General features: G+C 39.7%; 2 protein-coding genes across 2 annotated transcripts in view; both read right to left on the bottom strand.

Annotated features, from left to right (window-relative positions):
- nphp4 (nephronophthisis 4) overlaps positions 1-20,655 on the bottom strand; it is a 200,718-nt gene that overhangs the window by 137,908 nt on the left and 42,155 nt on the right. Inside the window, exon 6 of the mRNA XM_052108606.1 lies at positions 16,786-16,922. Within this exon, the coding sequence (XP_051964566.1) occupies positions 16,786-16,922 (137 nt within the window). The remainder of the gene's footprint in view (positions 1-16,785; positions 16,923-20,655) is intronic.
- On the bottom strand, positions 1,607-2,988 carry LOC127630818 (putative nuclease HARBI1). The gene is made up of 4 exons (XM_052108624.1): positions 2,556-2,988; positions 2,276-2,391; positions 2,063-2,174; positions 1,607-1,980 (listed from the first exon to the last, which is right to left on the bottom strand). The coding sequence occupies exons 1-4, from the start codon at positions 2,986-2,988 to the stop codon at positions 1,607-1,609; spliced, it is 1,035 nt and encodes a 344-aa protein (XP_051964584.1).

Here is a 20,655-nt window from a genome sequence, read left to right as displayed (position 1 = left end):
GCACGGACTTATCTTTGAGCAACAGTTTTATGGCAAAGCCAACATCATATTGAGATTTGTTCTCAAAACAGTCATCCTTAAAATGTACAGAACAAACGCTTAAGTTAACACTGCCGTGACTGGGACGTCCGCAAAAAATAAACTGCATCCATTTTTCCCTGACGTCTGGATCTTTCGGCAGCTTATTCAGAGGTTTTGTTTGACCACAGCCAGGAACAGCACATCTGTGTGGCATCGTAATTTTCCTGTGCACAAGTAGTCTCTGTCAGAGCTCGCTGTCCATCGACTGAACACTTGTGAGGCGCACCGATACTGAAATGAGCGTAGTTGTCTTGCGCTTAAAGCGTAGTTATCTTGTGCTGGAGGCGGTCATATGCAAACGCTGGTACGTCACTTCTAACCGTCACGTCACTTCTAACCATGAATCCAGAACGAGCTGTATTTTGAGCTTGATTAAATAAATGATTCGTTTAGAATGGGGAGGACGTCTTAAAATATTAAACTTGCAGGACGTTTTATACCAAAAGATCAAGGCAAATTTGGTTTCTCATGTCATGACCCCTTTACTAATGTTTTAAAAAAAAAGTTACATATGGCTGACTCTATGTTCTGCACAGTAGAGGGAAATACAGTGTCCCTGTTGAAGCCAGCACACATGCACACAGTCTCCTGCACAGAGGTCAGTACACCAGACAGAACACAATGAACATAACCTGCTTTATAACAATTTTGATTTAAATTGGCCTTCAATTTATAGGGTGAACCAAATGATGAAGACACTCTGTCTGTGTCTTCAGAGACAGTTGCATTTACATTTACATTTACATTTATGCATTTGGCAGACGCTTTTATCCAAAGCGACTTACAGTGCACTTATTACAGGGACAATCCCCCTGGAGCAACCTGGAGTTAAGTGCCTTGCTCAAGGACACAATGGTGGTGACTGTGGGGCTTGAACCAACGTCCTTCTGATTACCAGATTACCAGTTATGTGCTTAGACCACTACCCCACCACCACTCCATGGAGAGTGGTAGTTGCTGAGGTGAATGCACTGGGCTTTTTATTATAGCACACATTTGAATGTCATAATTAAATGACTGGCTCTTACACATCTCTTTTATTGTAGGATTTTTCACAACCTGCCCCAGAAACTGAAGCCTCTACCTCAATGGGCTTCAGAAGGAATGTGAACAAGGTAATGCTTTAAACCCTTAATTACAGTCAGTCCTATGTTTGTAGAAAGTCATGCCACTTTTTGTGATTTGATCAACCTCCAGAAAACGTGTAATGATTGTTTATGGTGGAATTGTTTCAGGTGGAAACAGACTCAGTCAGGGCCCTTTACAGAAGGAGTCTAGAACTAGACTGTTCACTGAAGGAGCTGGACTGTGAGCTGAGGAGGCTCCAAATTAAAAAATTAAATTGGAGATCAAACAGCTGGAAAAAACAGATCTCAGTATGTGAACTTTTTTTTTTTTTTAACCAAGTTACCCTGTATGAACACTATGAATGTTTATTAATGTCATTTTTCTTTCTCTCTTTCCTCCCTAGCCACATGACCAATAAAACAGTTTGAGACCTATCAGCAGTGTCAGTGTGCTTTTATTAAATAAAATATTGTGTTGTGATTGCATCTCTGACAGCTGCGCCAGCTGGGTGGTCAATTGTGATGGGGTCAATTTCATCAGGGAGAAGCTGGTTTTGTGGTGGTACTCGCTCCTTTCTGATAGTGGCTATATTGTGCAGAATGGCACATGCAGCCACTATCTGTGATGCCCGCTCTGGTGACACTCTTAAACACCTAAGGCAGTTGAAACATGCCTTTAGGATGCCAAAGGTCATCTCGATCTTGACCCTGGTTTTACTGAGGGCCACATCGAAGCGGTTTTGTGGCCCTGTCTGAGGGTCAGGATAGGGGGTTAGCAAAAACCTCTGACATGCATAACCTCGATCTCCTACCAACAGGCCATCAAAAAGCCCTGTCATAGAACAGAAAAGGGAAAAATTGTGTAAGCTTTTCAAATTAAAACTTTAAAGTGTACTGTACCAATTTTAACTTGCCTTCCTCAAAGCGCTGACACAAAATAGACTCACGGAAAATTCGTGAGTCATGCACTGAGCCAGGCCATTTGGCATCCAAACTTGTGATCATGCATTCATGATCACAAGTCATCTGCAGATGAAATGTACATTAAATAATTGTCCTATCTGTTAGTTACTTATTTAAAGATTGATCTCAAGGCAAATAAAAATAACTTCACATTTTTCAAATACCTGAACATTAAGGCTGTGAAAGGACTTTCTGTTCACATAATCTGCCTCATGTTCTCCTAGAGCTGTGGAGATTGCAACATGTGTGCAGTCTATTGCTCCTATGACTCTAGGGAATCCTATCATAGGAATTAAAAATATATATTTAAAATCATTCTTAACAGCTACTGTAGACTATTGCATTATATATTTCTAAGTATGAAATGTGCTTTTTGCAGAAGAAAAAAACGAACGTGAAAGGTTAAATTTGTTCATATGATGTCACCCAATCAAGATATCTTACCGGCAATTTTATAAAATCCCTCTTTTATGGACATGGTCGATAAATGTCCAGGGAACACAATGAAGCTATTTATGTACCCCTGCAGAGCGAGGACCACCTTGCAAATGGTCCGACAGACCGTGTTTTTCCCTAGATTCTCTGCATCACCGACCGCATACAAGTATGTACCACTTGCCAAAAAACGCAACGCAATACATACCATTTGTGGTACAGTAAGGGCATGGCTTCGACGAGTCACATTTGTTATGTGCAGCTCAAGAAGTTCACAAAGATAAGACATTCCTTCCGCGGAAAATCTGTATCTTTCATACAAGTAAGTATCGGGAAAGTCAAATGGATTTTGTCTGTCCCTAAAAACTCTTTCTCTACGAAGTGCTAGTCTAACAATTTGCGCGGAGATGTCCACAGGATTTGGGAGAAAAGGTGAAGCCATTGCAGCAGAGAACAGACGCTGGGAATTAGTTGCGTCACCTATATGTTTCTTTGCTCACAGCTGATTGGTCAAACTTCAGTCTGAGATCTTGAATCCAGAACATAACCTGCCCCGGAGCAGGTTAGCCGTGCAGCGTAAGATACCATGGCAACGAACACTGATTAAAGCCGAGCTACTTTCATAGTACCTAAAACCCAGGGTTGACGGAAGCTAAACTGGAACATAGCTGGCTAGCCACCTAAACCGGCTTCATGGTACAGGCCCCTGATCTTGGACTGGATAACACAACAACAAAATCTGAAGATAGTGTTGTCAAAAGAAACCTCAAAGTCGTAAACTATTTTTGGCATTTTGTAGTGCAAATGTTACCGGGATTTAAGTCTACACATATTAATTACATCATCATGTTTAAATGTTGCGGCTATACTCTTAAAATAGTGTGTATTTATTATTATCATGTATTGAATCCATTTACATTCAATATACAGTATGTGCCTTACCGATTGTGATTTTATTTTCTTTATTAAAGATGTATGATTCGAAATGATTTCCAGTGGTAATCAATATTATGCCACAAATCCAGTCATCAGAGTTGTCCTTGCATAAAACCCAAAACATTCCTTGTAAGAATAAATATCTATGAATTTATGTTAAGTCTCAAAGCAATACTGGTTTTGGTGACAATGCCTGCTCTGAGTGCTATTCTCACTTCATTCTCTAAAATGTGAACAAAAAATCAAGTGTTTGATTTGCAAGCTGTTCTATCATCTTCACATGTTTACACTTTTGTCCCATGACTGATGTTCAGTAAAGTGCCTGAATACTCTCATTTCCACTCATATTTTGACATTCAGCCATCTCAATCGTGTGTTATAAGATTAGGATGAGGGCAAGGATAACAATGAGAATGAGGATAAAAGCAAGGATGAGGATAAGGTAAAAGGATGAGGGCAAAGATAAGGCACACTACTCTGTTGTCAAGTTATTTTTATTTGTACAGCACTTTTAACAACAGACATCGTTTCAAAGCAGCTGTACAGAAAATTATGCTATAACAGAAAATAAATCATCATTGTGCTTTTTGATGAAAATAAAATTGTTGATTGTGCCTTAAATAATGTTTGTATTTAGACCCCCAGTGAGCCAGCAAAAAGCGAAATTGGCAAGGAACAAAAAACTCCATAAGATGACAATGGAGAAAAATCACCTTGGGAGGATTGAGTTCAAAATAATTTAATGCACTTAAAGCAGCACTGAACACCTACAGCAAATATATAAGATGAAACGTATTCACACTATGGAATTCAATACTATGAAAGCAGCACTGAACACCTACAGCAAATATATAAGGTGAAACGTATTCACGCCATGGAATTCAATACTATTAAACAGCACTGAACACCTACAGCAAATATATAAGATGAAACACAATTCACACCATGGAATTTAATACTATTAAAGCAGCACTGAACACCTACAGCAAATATATAAGCTGAAAAGTATTCACACCATGGAATTCAATATCGTTTAAGCAGCACTGAACACCTACAGCAAATATCTAAGGTGAAACGTATTCACACCATGGAATTCAATACTATTAAACAGCACTGAACACCTACAGCAAATATATAAACTGAAACGTATTTCACACCATGGAATTTAATACTATTAAAGCAGTACTGAACACCTACTGCAAATATATAAGCTGAAAAGTATTCACACCATGGAATTCAATATCGTTTAAGCAGCACTGAACACCTACAGCAAATATCTAAGGTGAAACGTACTCACACCATGGAATTCAATACTATTAAACAGCACTGAACACCTACAGCAAATATATAAACTGAAACGTATTTCACACCATGGAATTTAATATCGTTTAAGCAGCACTGAACACCTACAGCAAATATATAAGCTGAAAAGTATTCACACCATGGAATTCAATATCGTTTAAGCAGCACTGAACACCTACAGCAAATATCTAAGGTGAAACGTACTCACACCATGGATTTCAATACTATTAAACAGCACTGAACACCTACAGCAAATATCTAAGTTGAAACGTATTTCACACCATGGATTTCAATACTATTAAAGCAGCACTGAACACCTACAGCAAATATCTAAGGTGAAACGTATTTCACACCATGGAATTCAATACTATTAAACAGCACTGAACACCTACAGCAAATATATAAGATGAAACGTATTTCACACCATGGAATTCAATACTATTAAAGCAGCACTGAACACCTACAGCAAATATATAAGCTGAAACGTATTTCACACCATGGAATTCAATATCATTTAAGCAGCACTGAACACCTACAGCAAATATATAAGCTGAAACGTATTTCACACCATGGAATTTAATACTATTAAACAGCACTGAACACCTACAGCAAATATATAAACTGAAACGTATTTCACACCATGGAATTCAATACTATTAAACAGCACTGAACACCTACAGCAAATATATAAACTGAAACGAATTTCACACCATGGAATTCAATATCATTTAAGCAGCACTGAACACCTACAGCAAATATATAAACTGAAACGTATTTCACACCATGGAATTCAATATTGTTTAAGCAGCACTGAACACCTACAAGCTGAAACGCATTCATGCTATGGGAATCAATATTGTTAAAACAGCAATCTCCTTATATCTCTTGTTCTCTTCACCTCCCCATAACAACACAAACACAGGTGCACAGGTCTGACAGTTCTGTGTTTAAAGGATCTTTCAGAGAGGGAGATGTGTTCAGAGCATCAACAATATCCTGATGACAATGCATTGAGAGTCACACTCTCTAAAGGTCAACCACCCACATGAGGGCCAATTAGAGCCTGCTGTCAACTGCTATCACAAGTGAATTATCACCTCAGAACTGCAGAGACGTGACGTCGGGTGATGAGAGAGCACACAGATTTTGTTGAATATTTCCCTCTCGCTCCCCCATCTTCATCTCATCTCATTCTCTTTAACTAAATTTCTCTTTTTGATTTCATTCACCCTTTTCTCTCCATCTTTCTTGTTACCTCAGTGATTTAAAAGAGACATTCTTTGTAGATAAAATTTGTAATTCTGTAATTATTTACTCGCCCTCATGTCTATCTAAACCTGCATGACTTTCTTCCGTGGTACATAGATTGTTAGCCTCAGTCACTATTAACTATGATGTGAAAACGTACAATAAATGTTTGAATGTTTAACAATTACAGAATTGTAATTATTCCGTGAACTATCCCTTGTCAATCCAACATGATGGATTTGTTTAATCAGCTCTGACCCTGCTTTGAACCTCTGGTGTGAATCTTCATGCTGGAGGTCACATGTCTGACTCAGTCATTACTTTTGTTTCTTAATGCTTTCCTAAATAAATGATAGAGATTAATACGTGCATGTTCTCCGCACATGAGAGCCATTAACCTGTGATGAGGAAAACAATGTAATGGATTATTGATGTTTCAAGGATTAGAAATGTCTAAACAATGAAATCCCACATTAATATATCTCAGTCAGTGTTTGTATTGCTTCTACAATGAGCAGGGGCGGAGCCAGGAGTTTTTCAAAGGGGTGGCCAGGCAGGGGCAAGCGATCAGTTTGTGGTGGCAGATTGAATCCCATTGAAATAATGTATACAATTTATATAAGAATGGACTCATTACAGGTGAATTTGTTCTAATTGTGTTTTATGAATAAGGCCTAATTTTTGTGTCACAAAGTAGATGTAATAAAACACAATGTACGTAACAATAAACCAGATATCAGAGTATGCCTTGAAAGCCCTCTAATAAAGTAGAAAGTGGAATCACAAGCACTGTTGTAATGATATTAACATACTTAAACACTAAGAAGAACAACAAAAAGAGGTTCACTTTAACATGACAACAAGTGACGTCCCAGGAGCTGATTTTAGCTCTGCTAAAATAGTTCCACTGACATTCCCCAAAACCTGAGAGGTTTAGGAAACACAATTAAAATGGGGCTTGTGCCTAAGGTGTGATTGTATGTGTAATATTAGACAGATTTTGAAGCTGTGTGTTTGGGACATCTGTTTAAAGAACAGTGAAGAGTACACATCATACAGACACACAACCAGTGCTATAGAAGGGGTGAGAAATTAAATTTTAATCATTGACAAAAGTTGTCAAAAGTGACATTGATATCAATTTTCATTCCTTCGGTTCATCACTTTTTTCTCACTCTTCTCCCTTTAACTTTCTCTTTGTTTAAGGGATAACAAAAGCGGTGTGTCTGCAGTTTGTAAATAATTGCAAACGCATGAGTGCATCTGTCAAACATGTTACCAGGGTCCAACCTCCACAGAACACACACACACATTACCAGAGACAGTGGATTGCTGACAGCCTTCACAGATCCACACAGCCCGAAACACAACCACACTAAAATACAGAGCACTGTCTCATAAAATGTTAGGAAATACATTCAAATACCTAAAACAGTGATTGTACAAATTCAGTGCTTGATTGTACAAATCAAAAGACAAACAAGAACACAATATTTTTTTAGGGATGCGCCGATACCACTTTTTCTCTTCTGAGTATCGGCTGATACCGATCCTGTTCCGATACCAGTGTTGTTTTTTGCATAATCAGTTTAGAATATCTTTACATTATTGTGTGGAACTAACTGGGTGTGCTCTTTAATATGTAAAGAAACACAAGCCTCTTAACTACACATTATTTCAATATAAATGTATCTTATTTAGAAAAGCCTTATTGTTAACTATACTGGATAACGTAGCAGCAAAATTAATAGTAATTCCAGAATAAGCCATCAGTAGAAAAGAAGTTTTTTTTTTTTTTTGCAAACATTTTTCAACTTGTATCTGGACTTTAAAGGATTCAGATCTCTTTTTTGTTTAATTTAGTTGTAAGACATCAGCTCACTTTTCATTAACACAGTTATTTTTTTGGAACCAATTCAACTTAAATATTATTATAATTTGTAAACAAATAATAAAATATTATAATAGTAATATATATAGTAATATATCTCAATCGTGCATCTTTAACTTTATAACCCTCAAGCTTTTATTTTTGACATTCTGAACTCTCCAGGAAGTGCTCTGTGTCTGTTTGTAGGCAGTAGTTAAATTCACTACTTATTCAGATTCTGGTAAAATGCACCTCCGGTGCAGTTCTAAATGCATATTATTTAGAACATAGAACACACTCTTCATGGATTTCCCATGCTTCTGTCATCTCTCCCCACTGCTGCAGCCGGTGCTGGAATCCTTGAGATGCACAGTGACTGCTCACATTTATTGTAAATAAATACTTTGAACTGTACATCTGCATTGGGGTCTGTTTGTCTCACTATCATTCTTTACAACTAATTACTTGGCTAATTTGAGCTCATCTGCTGACACTTTCTATCCAAAGCAACTTATACCATGTCCTAACTTAGCATGACTAGATAAGCATGTTATATGTGTTCATATTTTCTACCTTAATATTTCATGTATTCATGTTTAAAAAAATGTGCATATACATACATATACATATTATATAGGACTACAACTAACAATTATTTTGATAAACGATTAATCAAACTATTATTATAATGACTATTCTGGCGATTATTGCAATAATTAATCATTAGCTCTTAACCAACTCTTCAGCTTGTGCCCCGAGTTAAACGGTTGTATTAAACATGCTTACTAACAATGAAGAGGACAAATTCATCTTTTAAAAATACCTCAATGACATTCACTGAATTAAAGGGGGAAAAATTTTTTTCCTTTTAATTGCAGTAAAAACTACAAACTACAAAAATCGTATTATCAAGTTGTGACAGCAGGGGCGTGGTCAAGTGCCCATCCGGAGAGAGAGAAGCGGTAAGGGCACTTACACCTGAGCTAAATTATGTCTTACACCTGCCTTTAAAAGCGGATAAAATGACCCACGCCACCAGTAGTCGGGAGAGAGAGTCTGGGGCCTGAACGATTGTGAAGCTGTATATATATGAGTGTTATTGTGAGACTGTAAACTATTATTGTGAAGCTGTGAACACTGCAGTGGGTCGATTAAAAATCCTTAACTGAGAGGAGCAACTCGCCTTCCGTGTCCTTCTTCCAAACCCTTTACACTGGTGCTGAAACCCGGTATCTAAGTATGCCCCATGGAGTCCTCCCAGTTGCCCGAGATCCTCCAGTCCCTTGCCGGTATGCATCAGGCAAACCAACAATCCCTGATTGAGCTGCGCCAAGACCAGACCCGACAGTTCTTCGAGATCCTGCAGGCTCAAGCAGAGGACCGGCACGCGATCCAGAGCCTCCTTAGCCAGGAGAGAGCCCCGGCCGTGACCCCGGACATCCGCAGGCAGCTACCACCCCCAGCGCTTCTGAAAATGGGAGCGGAAGACGATGCCGAGGCCTTCATCAACCTGTTTGAGAAAACAGCGGAGATCTGGGGCTGGCCGCGTGACCAGTGGGCGGCCAGGCTCCTTCCATTACTCTCCGGGGAAGCCTAGCACGCTGCCCAACAGTTGCCGGCAGCTAATCTCCTGGCCTACACGGACCTGAAGAAGGCTATCCTGCTATCCTGGATCTCTTTTCTCCCTCTCTCACTCGTCCCCCTCCCCCTGTGTGTTCCCCTCCTCCTTCTCTCTCTGCTCTCTCCCCAGTGCCCATACCTGCCCCGCGGAGGCGAGGAGCTCAGCTAACGCGACCAGTTCCCCGACCGAGCCGGAGCATACCGGATACCGGTAAGGGCCAAGGGGGGTACTCACCGGCCCCTCCCATCCTCAGGGATTTCACAAAGGGGATTTCCCTTTGGAGCAGTTGCGAGACAAAACCCTCAAGCACGCCTTTGACCAAGTGAGAGTGATTGATGGTCAACAACTCTGTCCGAATGTCACACTTTCATATCCCTATTTTACAATCATAAAGGAGCAGTTGTATAGAGTGAAGCAGGACACCCAAACAAAGGAAGATACAACCCAGCTATTAATACCACGGAGCCGCCTATATAATCCGATGTCAGGTCACCTAGGGGAAACAAAGACACTGAACTGCTTAATAGACTGTTTTTATTGGCCGGGCATTGGCGGCGATGTCCGCAGGTGGTGTGCAGCTTGCCGTGAATGTCAGCTGGTAAATCCACCGGCCACCCCAAAAGCACAATTGTGCCCCCTCCCACTGATCAAGGTCCCCTTCGAGAGAATTGGCATGGACCTTGTCGGGCCATTAGAGCGGTCAGCACGCGGACATTGCTTTGTATTATTCCTAGTGGATTATGCAACACGATACCCAGAAGCCATGCCTCTGAGCAACATCTCTACCGGCTTCTCCCCGTTCGAACTGCTTTATGGGCGGCGCCCACGGAAGACGAGTTGCTCCTCTCAGGTAAGGCTCTCTGGATCGCGTGCCGGTCCTCTGCTTGAGCCTGCAGGATCTTGAAGAACTGTCAGCCCTGGTCTTGGTACAGCTCAATCAGGCATTGTTGGTTTGCCTGATGCATACCGGCGAGGGACTGGAGGATCTCGGGCAACTGGGAGGACTCCATGGGGCATACTTGGATCCCGGGTTTCGGCACCAGTGTAAAGGGTTTGGAAGAAGGACACGGAAGGCGAGTTGCTCCTCTCAGTTAAGGATTTTTAATCGACCCACTGCAGTGCTATATATATATATATATATATATATATATATATATATATATATATATATACACACACACACACAGCTTCACAATCGTTCAGGCCCCAAACTCTCTCTCCCGACTGCTGGTGGCGTGGGTCATTTTATCCGCTCTCCCCGTGCTCACTGGAATTAGAGACATAATTTAGCTCAGGTGTAAGTGCCCTTACCGCTTCTCTCTCTCCGGACGGGCACTTGACCACGCCCCTGCTGCCACACAAGTGTTTTTGTCTTGTTTTCCATTTAAAATTGTCTAAAAATCCTTAAAACAAGATACATTTACTTTAGAAGCAACACATAAGATATTAAAGAATTGCTTTCAGAGAATGTGTCTTGAATATATGTGTACTATGTATAGTGTATTTTTCACTTGTTTATATCTGCCAGTACAGTAAAGATGTATTATAATTGTATTCCAGATATTTTCTCTGAAAGCAAGTGTAAATATCTTATATGCTGCTTCTCAGGTGAATGCATCTTTTAAGGATTTTTAAATATTTAAAAATATTTTAATTTGTTATATCATGTTCAGCATTCTCAGATAACAAAGTTTTCTTCAGCAATGTAGCTCCTAAAGTAAATGTATGATGTTTTAAAAGAGTTGTAGATATCTATATTGGAAAACAATAAAAAAAAAACATTGTGCTCATAAAAAACGTCTTAATAAAGCTGCATACGGCTGATTTTCTTTACAATAAAAATAGATTATGACTCAAACCGGTAGAGAGAGTCAGCAGTTTCAAGTTCCTCGGTGTCCACATCACTGAAGAACTCACATGGTCCGTCCACACTGAGGCCGTTGTGAAGAAGGCTCACCAGCGCCTCTTCTTCCTCAGACGGCTGAGGAAGTTTGGAATGAACCAACACATCCTCACACGGTTCTACACCAGCACTGTAGAGAGCATCCTGACTCACCTGGCAGCAAAGGGTGGTGCGAACTGCCAGAAACATCATCGGAGGTGAGCTTCCCTCCCTCCAGGACATATACACTAGGCGGTGTGTGAAAAAAGCTCGGAGGATCATCAGAGACTCCAGCCAACCGAGTCATGGGCTGTTCTCACTGCTACCATCAGGCAGGCGGTATCGCAGCATCAAGACCCGCACCAGCCGACTACATGACAGCTTCTTTCCCCAAGCAGTCAGACTGTTGAACACTTGATCTATCACGATCAATAATTAGCACTGCACTTTATTCATCTATAATCTCACACTGGACTGTCAACATATTCTCCTCAATATACTACTTCATATATATATATATATATATATATATATATATATATATATATATAGATAGATATTTCAAATACTCCTTACTTATTGTATTGTATATTGTGTGTATTGTTTACTGTACATTGTATATAATTATTGTGTTGTGTAAGTATGTGTACATTTGATTTGTAAATTGTTTTGTGTAAGTATGTTGTTTACTGTAATTGGTATATGTCTCGTCACTGTCATGACTGCTATGTTGCTCGGAACTGCACACAAGAATTTCACCTACTGTTGCACTTGTGTACATGGTAGTGTGACAATAAAGTGATTTGATTTGATTTGAAATATTATGATTTATAACGTCGCAAGCCATCACACGCCAGCTCCAGCTACGCTTTATGTCACAACGAGAGTTCTTCTGTATTTACTTATTTTGTATTTTTGTATAATTCCCCTCATATTTTGCGTTCTAGATCACCTGAAGATGTTTGGAAAGTTTGGAGTGTGTCTGGACTATGAGATGTGTTTTCTTCCTCTCCTCAATCGCTCTCCACAATCATGCGCGAGCTGCCATGCTCCTCTCGTGCGCCATCATTAGTTTCATATGATCTCACGTTGCGTTAAATGAGATCAAACGATTATTTGACGATGAAAATCTTTGTCTTTGTTTTAGCAAGATATTTAGTGAATGGTGACTCAAAATGATTTTTTCTTTCCTCACACAATGCTATTGTAAGGCTTTAGAGGACTTGAAATATAGCACTCGAGTCATATGGACAACTTACAACCATACTTTTTGGAGCTTGATGGTAGAGGTGTGAATCTTCACTGGACACATGATTTGATTACAATTCAAAGGGTAATGATTCAGTTACAAAACAGTTCTCGACGCATTAAGATAGATCTTGTACTACTATTAATTTAGAATTAATCAATCCCTGGCCTATAACAACTATCAGTTGCTGATCCAGGATGTCTGCATGAGATATCTGCTTTTGTGAGAGTGCAGAGTGCCTTTCCACATCACAGGTGATAGTAAAGTGACACAAATAGCAGGGTTGCTGCTAAAGAAATCAATCAGAAACTCATCTTGCATGTACATTTTCTGATGAGTGAGAGACCAGCAATGAGCAACAGCCAAAGGAAAAGAGAGCACAAGAAGTGAGAAAGGTATTGGGAAGCAGGATTTAAAAAATAAATTGAAAATACAAACATATTTTACCGAATACATACCGAACCGCTGTCTCATTTTTTAAATATGTTTTTTCACTTTCTGTGCAAATCAATACAATAACAGGTGTGAGCCCATTTCATGTTGTTTGTTGACACGAATAAACTGTCCCATTGCTATGCTTGAATATGTGAATGAATGAATATCTGGATTGTAGTTTCAGTCAAGGATGAGGTTGATGATACAGTCTGCAATCAGTTCTGTAGTGTGCACTTGGATTTAGTATTGTAGTGGTTTGACTTTAGTTTTGGGGTGCCAAGCAGAGGATAAGTCTGCTAATAAGAAAGGTTTGTCATCATATAGTCAACCCTACATATGATCCTCAAGTGCTAATAAAATTAACCTTGTGAACCCTGTTTGAGCTATGGCAAAATATAATAAACAGATACAGTTCACAACTTCAGCTTGCTTGGTGCTTATTTATGAATTCATATTAGTTCATCAACACAAAGTTCAAATAAACAAATACAATGAAATAAAGACAAATAAAAATAAAATAAATTCACATAAAAAAAGCTATTCTTTAGAACTTCATGAAAAAAAATTAGCTTTGAGGGAAATATGAGCGTCTGTTGCAGCGAGTCCATTGCGCTGACAATAAACCGGTGTCGCATTCCATTTAGCACTGCACGTGCTGGCGCTCCTGCACAAATAAACTGTTTAGAACAGTCGACACGTCCAGTGTAGACAGCCTTAAGCCATTGTGGCACGTCACGTCAATGATGCACCCGGTGTAGATAGTGTGTAAGAATTTGTCTAACAATTAGTCTGATGAGCTAAAGACATTATAGAAAGCCTGTTGCATAAAACAAGCTCAAAGTTGTCTATAATAAGACAGTCTAATTCGCGTTGCATTGTGGGAAAATCTGAACAGCTTTTAAAAAAATGACCCACTGTGGACGCTCAATACAGTTTTCATTCGCTGAAAATATTTGGTTGTTAGAGGAAAACAATGGTTCAAAATGTATTCTAATGAAAAAAAATATATATTTTACCAAAATAATTAAAAAAACACAAGAAATTTAGTTACCACTATAGAAGTCAAAGGGCAAATTTCAGCTGAAAGTGATCATCCCTATGCCCTTCTCCCTTCAAAAGGACAAATCTCTTGATGTGGGCACTCTAAGGGAGCATGAAAGCATTATATGAATGTACCCTTCACTAATAGTCTTGTAAAATGGCTCTTTGTGAAAAAAAATGTCTATCTTTTGCTTGGAACAAACTTTCAAGTGGTGTTCCCCTCCCGCTGAAAGTCTTCTTCAAAGTCTCAACTCAAGCCCTATCAGCCCTCAACTGAAGCCCCAACTGGCAGAGCTGACAGCTATTTCCATGGCCACATACATTTAGCCTAGGGGTCTGTGGCCAGTTGCATAAAACTGTTTTAGACTAGTCTTACAAGTTAGTTATCTAAAATGTTTCAGTCAGTTGCATAAAAACTTAGATCTGTCTAATTTAAGACCAAAATTTAAGACAGCACACCCATAGGCTAACTTTTGTTTACAATCTATGGTTCCATTGAAAATAACTGTTAGCTGAGCTAGTGGGGGCTTCAGTTGGCATAAGTTTAGACTTTGTTGAAGACTTTGACTTCTACGTTGGTAACAAAATTACTTATGTTTTTTATTATTTGGGTTAAAATCACTAAAATTGTTACAATCAATTTTGAAGCATTGTATTCCTTTAATAATAAACTATTTTCAGCAAATTAAATTATGTATTGATCACCCACAGTCAGAAAATGTTTTAAGCTGTTCATTGTCTTTTCCTACAATACAATGCAAATTATACTGTCTTACTAAAGACAACTGCGAGCTTGTTTAATGCAACCGGCTTTCTACGGCGTCTTTAGCTAGCCAGACTAAATGTTAGGCAAAGTCTTAAGTTAATGGCTATGATTATGCAACCGGCCCCAGGTGTCAGCTGAGGTCTCAAAGTTTTCTACAGCCTTATTGAACTAACTTTGTTCATTTAGATATTCATTATGGTAAAAAAGGAGCAGATGGTGTTTGTGACTGTAGAGAGATTTGGTAGGGGTATAATGTGTTTGTAAGGATTAACTGAGACAGTCACGCACAAGGAGTGAGTCTACATTACGGATGTGCATGGATACTCTTAATTCATTAATATTGAATTAAGAATGCGCCTGCATTCCAATACCAAAATCACTATTCGGGTATGCTACATATCCAATATAGCTTTTCAACCCCGGGACCCGATAAACCGTAGGGTTTTTGCAGGACAATTGTGTATCAGACCATACATGAAGTGGGATTTTACGCATGCGCAGTGACACAATTTAAGCATTTCCATGCGTTTCAGTGTGCACAAGCAACTTTTGGAAAACGCTTGAAAACGTTAGTGTGGACGGAGAGTGTTTTGAAACAAAAACGCCATTTTCAAATGTATCCAGATTAATGTAGACATAGCCTAAGGGAAAAAATAAACCCACTCTCCCACTTTCATCTTAGTAACACCCTATTAACAAGCACTTTCAGTTCTAGAATGAATGAATTATGAGTTACAAATACACCTGCAAAAAATGTATCTGTACAATGGCATCACACTGAAAAAAGATGTCGCCATTTACATATTTCAATTGTGGACATCGGTTCCACACAATGAAAAGGAGTTTCCTTAATATAAAATGTAAATGTAGGCTTCCCTCAAATATTTTGTGTTGAATAAACCCAAAGGAATTTAGTTAACCTCTTCAAATTTGATTTGTCTAAATAACACCATTGAACTTTGCAGCTTGCTACGAGCTAGCAACAATACATATTAGCACATTGTATATATTTTGTGTTTTGATTGTTTACTTTATCAAAGATGGTGCTTCTGAGACACTGTTATTATTAACATGGCAAATCACCCATCCTCAACCTAACCATTAGCTCCACTCTTCTCCACAATGGTAACCTAAAAAAAATCCTAACACTAACAGTTATCCTACTTGTTTCATTTTGTGTAGAAATACATTAAAATAACACAATTTCAAAATGCACTCTCCCAATCCAGCCCCATGTAAACATGCTGGGTAATGCAAATTCCCTGCCCGGTTTCAGCAATACTTTGATGCAATAAATATTATTCACATTGTTCCAACACAACTGGAATAAGTAAACATAGATGGATTGTACACAATGAAATGAAGATAAGACCAAATGTTATAAAAATGTGTTAAATTAACTCATTTTAATTAAGTTAATTGAGCAAGGAGTAGCAATTATGTTGAGTGAACACTATCCGTTAGAAGTCTGAATCCATTTAATCATTTCATACCAATGTAATCATATAACTTTTTAATGACGATGTTGAATTTTACTTGGACTTTACACAATATGATTATGTTCTCATCTAAACATAAATGTATTAAGTTGATTTTAAGTGTACTGGTTTAGTATTTTCAGTAGAGCTGCTTTCCATTTTTATCCAGAAGTTTTGCATGTGCGTAATATTGCTTCCACTCCAATAAATGTCAGTATTAAGTTCAAGACCACTGAAACAAACAAAATATACTGTACTTTGAGCACATTAATTTGAGCCTTTAAACGATAAAAATTAACTCCATCTTTTGATACACATTACAAAACTTTAAGAAGTACAACTTGCCTGAAAAAATGTATGTATTGAATATGTATGTACTAAATGAAACGTTTGGTTGGTTTTGTAGCTTACTGTATTCTGGCAGTCTCTATTGAGCAGCTGGAGCAGGTTAGATTCAAAGACCTCCACGGAGGGGGAGAGTGCCACATGCACGCCCTCAAACACACACGAGAAGCTCTTCAACAGATGAGGCTTCCGCAGCACGTCTGCTGCAAAAAAGATGGAGCGAATAGAATTAGCTTTTCACTCATTTCCTGCACATAAAGCCAATTCCATCTATCCATTTAATTATTTTCTTTGGCAAATGGTTATTAATTTTAAAGCATTTTAACAAATGAATTAATTAGGCAGTAAAAATTTTTTTTATCAGAACCCTCTGGATTGACAGATCCTCTTACTCATAGAAAATAAATCAATATGAAAAACAAACAAACACACAGGATGGCACACGTGAGCGATCCACAAGCTCAATGCAATCTAGAAGCTAGGCAAAATCCTTGTAGTTGAGGCCAGCATAATGGAGCTCCATGTGGCCCAAATTCTTCTTCTGATCTTAAGGAAGAATAAGGACCAATTATATTTTTTCATTTGGAGTAGTGTCTGGCTGCATCATCACACCCACATTGCCTCCAGCTGAGATCTTTGGCTGGCCCCATTTCTGTTCGCAGAAGGGGGTCTCACTGAGAAACAATTTCAAATGTTATGCATTGAGGGAGCCTTCTGCATATCCAAGCCATAGGAGTTAGTGATTATTTGATAAGTCTAAAAATGTAGCACGCTTACACATGGGGCTTGAACATATTCTGCACTAAAATAAATAAATAAATTGAGCATTCTGAAAAGGGTTACATGGCAAGTTTTTGTAAATGTCACATGACTGTCAGGATTTGCCTGGTTTGGCACATCCAAACTGGCCCTAACAAACACCACACCATGCTGATATTCTTTGAAACATCTTTGATTTTTTTTTATTCAGATACCTTAGATATGAAACCCCAATTCTGAAAAAGATGGGACAGTATGAAAAATGGTAATAAAAAAAAGGAGTGATTTTTTTTATTATATTATTCACCTTTTGCTATATTGAAGGCACTACAAGTAAACATTATATCATATGAATGCAACACTCCAAAAGAGTTGGTACAGTCAAGAGTTTACCAATGTGAAACATCACCATTTCTTCTAATAACACTTTTTAAGTATTTAGGCACTGAAAACACAAGTTTGCCAAGTTTAAAAAGTGGAATTTTTCCCCATTCATCCATTATGCAGGTCTTCAGCTGCACAATTGTGCAGGGTCTTTGTTGCCGTATTGAGCGCTTCATAATGCACCACACATTCTCAATTGGAGATGGTCAGGACTGCAGGCATGCCAATCTAGCACCCGCACTATCTGCTTATTCAGCAAGTATGTGGTTTAAAGGTGTCCAGCTGAAAATTCTGGGACATCCTTGGAAAAGTTGGTGCTGGATGGTAGTATATACTGCTCCAAAATTTTTACATATTTGTCTGCATTAACGGTGCTCTAACAGATGTGGGAGTTACCCATGCCATGGACATTGACACAGCCCTGGCCCATACAGACACTGGCATCTGTCTCGCTCCATCTCCAACTCTCACTGCAATGACAAACAGCTGTTAGAGACTATCATTGACCACTCCCACACCACCACATACCCCCATCGTCCGACTCAGACCAGGGAGCCATCCAGCCTGCCCACCTGCATAAAAGCCTGTTGGCACAGTTCCATCCACTGGACTGGGTCTGGGGCTCCCTTTCTAATGAGATCAGTCAACGGGCTGGGGACATCCGAAAAATTAGCACAAACCTTCTATAGTAGCCAGCCAGCCCCAGGAACTGTCTCACCTCCTTTTTGGTCTTGGGTCTCGGGCAGGCCGCAATCGCTGCGGTCTCATCAATTTGGGGACGTACATGCCTGTGGCCCAAGTGGAACCTCAGCTAACGTACATGACGAGGAGGAGGGCGTGGTAGGGCCATGAGGATGCACGTCTGGCGCTGAATCAGCCAGGAGCGGGATAAGGACGAGTCGGAGATGCCAGTTCGAGAGAGAGACACACGTGTCTATGTGTGTGCCTCTATGTTTCGTTGTGCTGTTTACATTTGAGTTTGAAATTAAAGTTATTTTAATTGTTCACTCTGGATTCTGCTTTCTCCTTGGTAGGGAAGGCAGAGTCTGCCACAGTGGTGCCATAACCCAGGATAGGAGAAAGACGTGCCGTCAGAAAAGCCCTTGCCACAGGGGGAGGGTCGCGGCGCTGAGGAGGTATGATACAGTGGTCCTAAAGCGGTCATCGTCCTAATCAGCCGAGAGGGGGATAAGGACAATCTGATATGCCAGTTCGAAAAAGAGAAAGAGATGCATGTGTCTGTGTGTGTGCATCTATGTTTCGTTGTACTGTTTACATTTGCGTTTTACATTAAAGTTCTGTTGAACCACAACGTACTTCCACCTGTCCAACTGTGCACTTCTTAGTGTTTGCTGTGAGTCCCGCCTGTCACAACGACCTCAGAATAGCACTCAAATTCTGCATGTGCCACTGCCAATCATTAGCGTACATAATGATGTCATCCAGATAGGCAGTGGCGTAAGCAGCTGTGGTCTGAGGACTCTGTCCATAAGGTGCTGAAACGTAGCAGGGGCCCGAACAAAACGAAAGAAAGGGTCGCAAATTGGTGTAAGCCAAACGGTGTGGTGTTTTTCTTGTGGGACATTGGTGTTAAGGGGATCTGCCAATAACCCTTTGTCAAATCCAGTGTCCAGTACAAGATTGCTGTGCCCAACTGATCAAGCAGTCAAATTTAGAGACCGCATTGACTTTCCTATAATCCACACAGAACTGGACTGAGCCATCGCTCTTCAGCACTAGATTGACCGGGCTATCCCAATCACTGTGGGATTCTTCTATTACTACCATATCAGGCATGGCCTTTAATTCTTCCCATACCACCTGTTTTTTGTGTTCGGAGAAGCAGTAGGGATGACTGCGTACCACTACCCCTGGGGTTGTCTTGATGTGGTGTTCTATGAGATTCGTATGACCAGGGAGAGGCGAGAACATGTCAAAGAATTATTTTCGCAAAACCTGGAAACCTCCGTGAGTTGGGGCGGTGAGCGGAGGTCTCCACAAGTGACCAGGGCTATTTGATTGGCCTTTAAATTCACCTCCAATCCGAGCTCCTCCCTCTCGGGTAGCACCGTCGCCAACGTCACAAGGACCACCTCTACATGGTTTTAGGAGGTTGAGGTGGTATATCTGATGTGCCCTGCCCCTATCCGTTCGCTTAACTTCATAGTCGAGGTAATGACTCACCGTGTGACCTCAAAGGGCCATTATCTTAAGGTGCAAACTGTCTTAGTCGAGTGCCCCTATTATATTCGGCTTTGTCATTCTTGAGCCTGAAGCAAATTCTCCCATGTTAGTTGCCCCAAAGTGTGGAGTTTTGCTCTCAGGTCAAGAATGTATTAAATTTCTTTCCTACAAGTTGAAGGTCCCTCCTCCCAATTTGTATTTAGGACGTCTAGCAGGCCATGCGGCTGACACCCATACAGAAGTTCAAATGCGGAAAATCCCATGGAGGCTTGTCGGACCTCTCAAACTGCGAATAATAGAGGTTCGAGCCACTTATACAAATTTTTTGCATCATCATAAACAAATTTACAAATCATATTTTTCAGAATCTGATAAAATCTTTTGACCAAGCCATCCGTTTGAGGGTGATAAACGCTGGTACAGTTCACGTACTGCACGTAACATAAATGTAGTGCCTTGATCAGTGAGGATTTCTTTCAGAATCCCCACTTGGGAGATTATTCTGAAGAGTGCCTCTGCATCACTACATGCAGAGATGTTGCGCAGAGTCACTGCTTCCAGATATCGCATTACATAATCCACCAGAACCAACACAAAGCGATGCCCGTA

Source organism: Xyrauchen texanus, chromosome 37 (genome assembly GCF_025860055.1).
Source record: "Xyrauchen texanus isolate HMW12.3.18 chromosome 37, RBS_HiC_50CHRs, whole genome shotgun sequence".
NCBI lineage: Eukaryota > Metazoa > Chordata > Actinopteri > Cypriniformes > Catostomidae > Xyrauchen > Xyrauchen texanus.
Note: the sequence above shows the minus strand (reverse complement) of the source record. Positions and strands in the feature narration are given on the sequence as shown.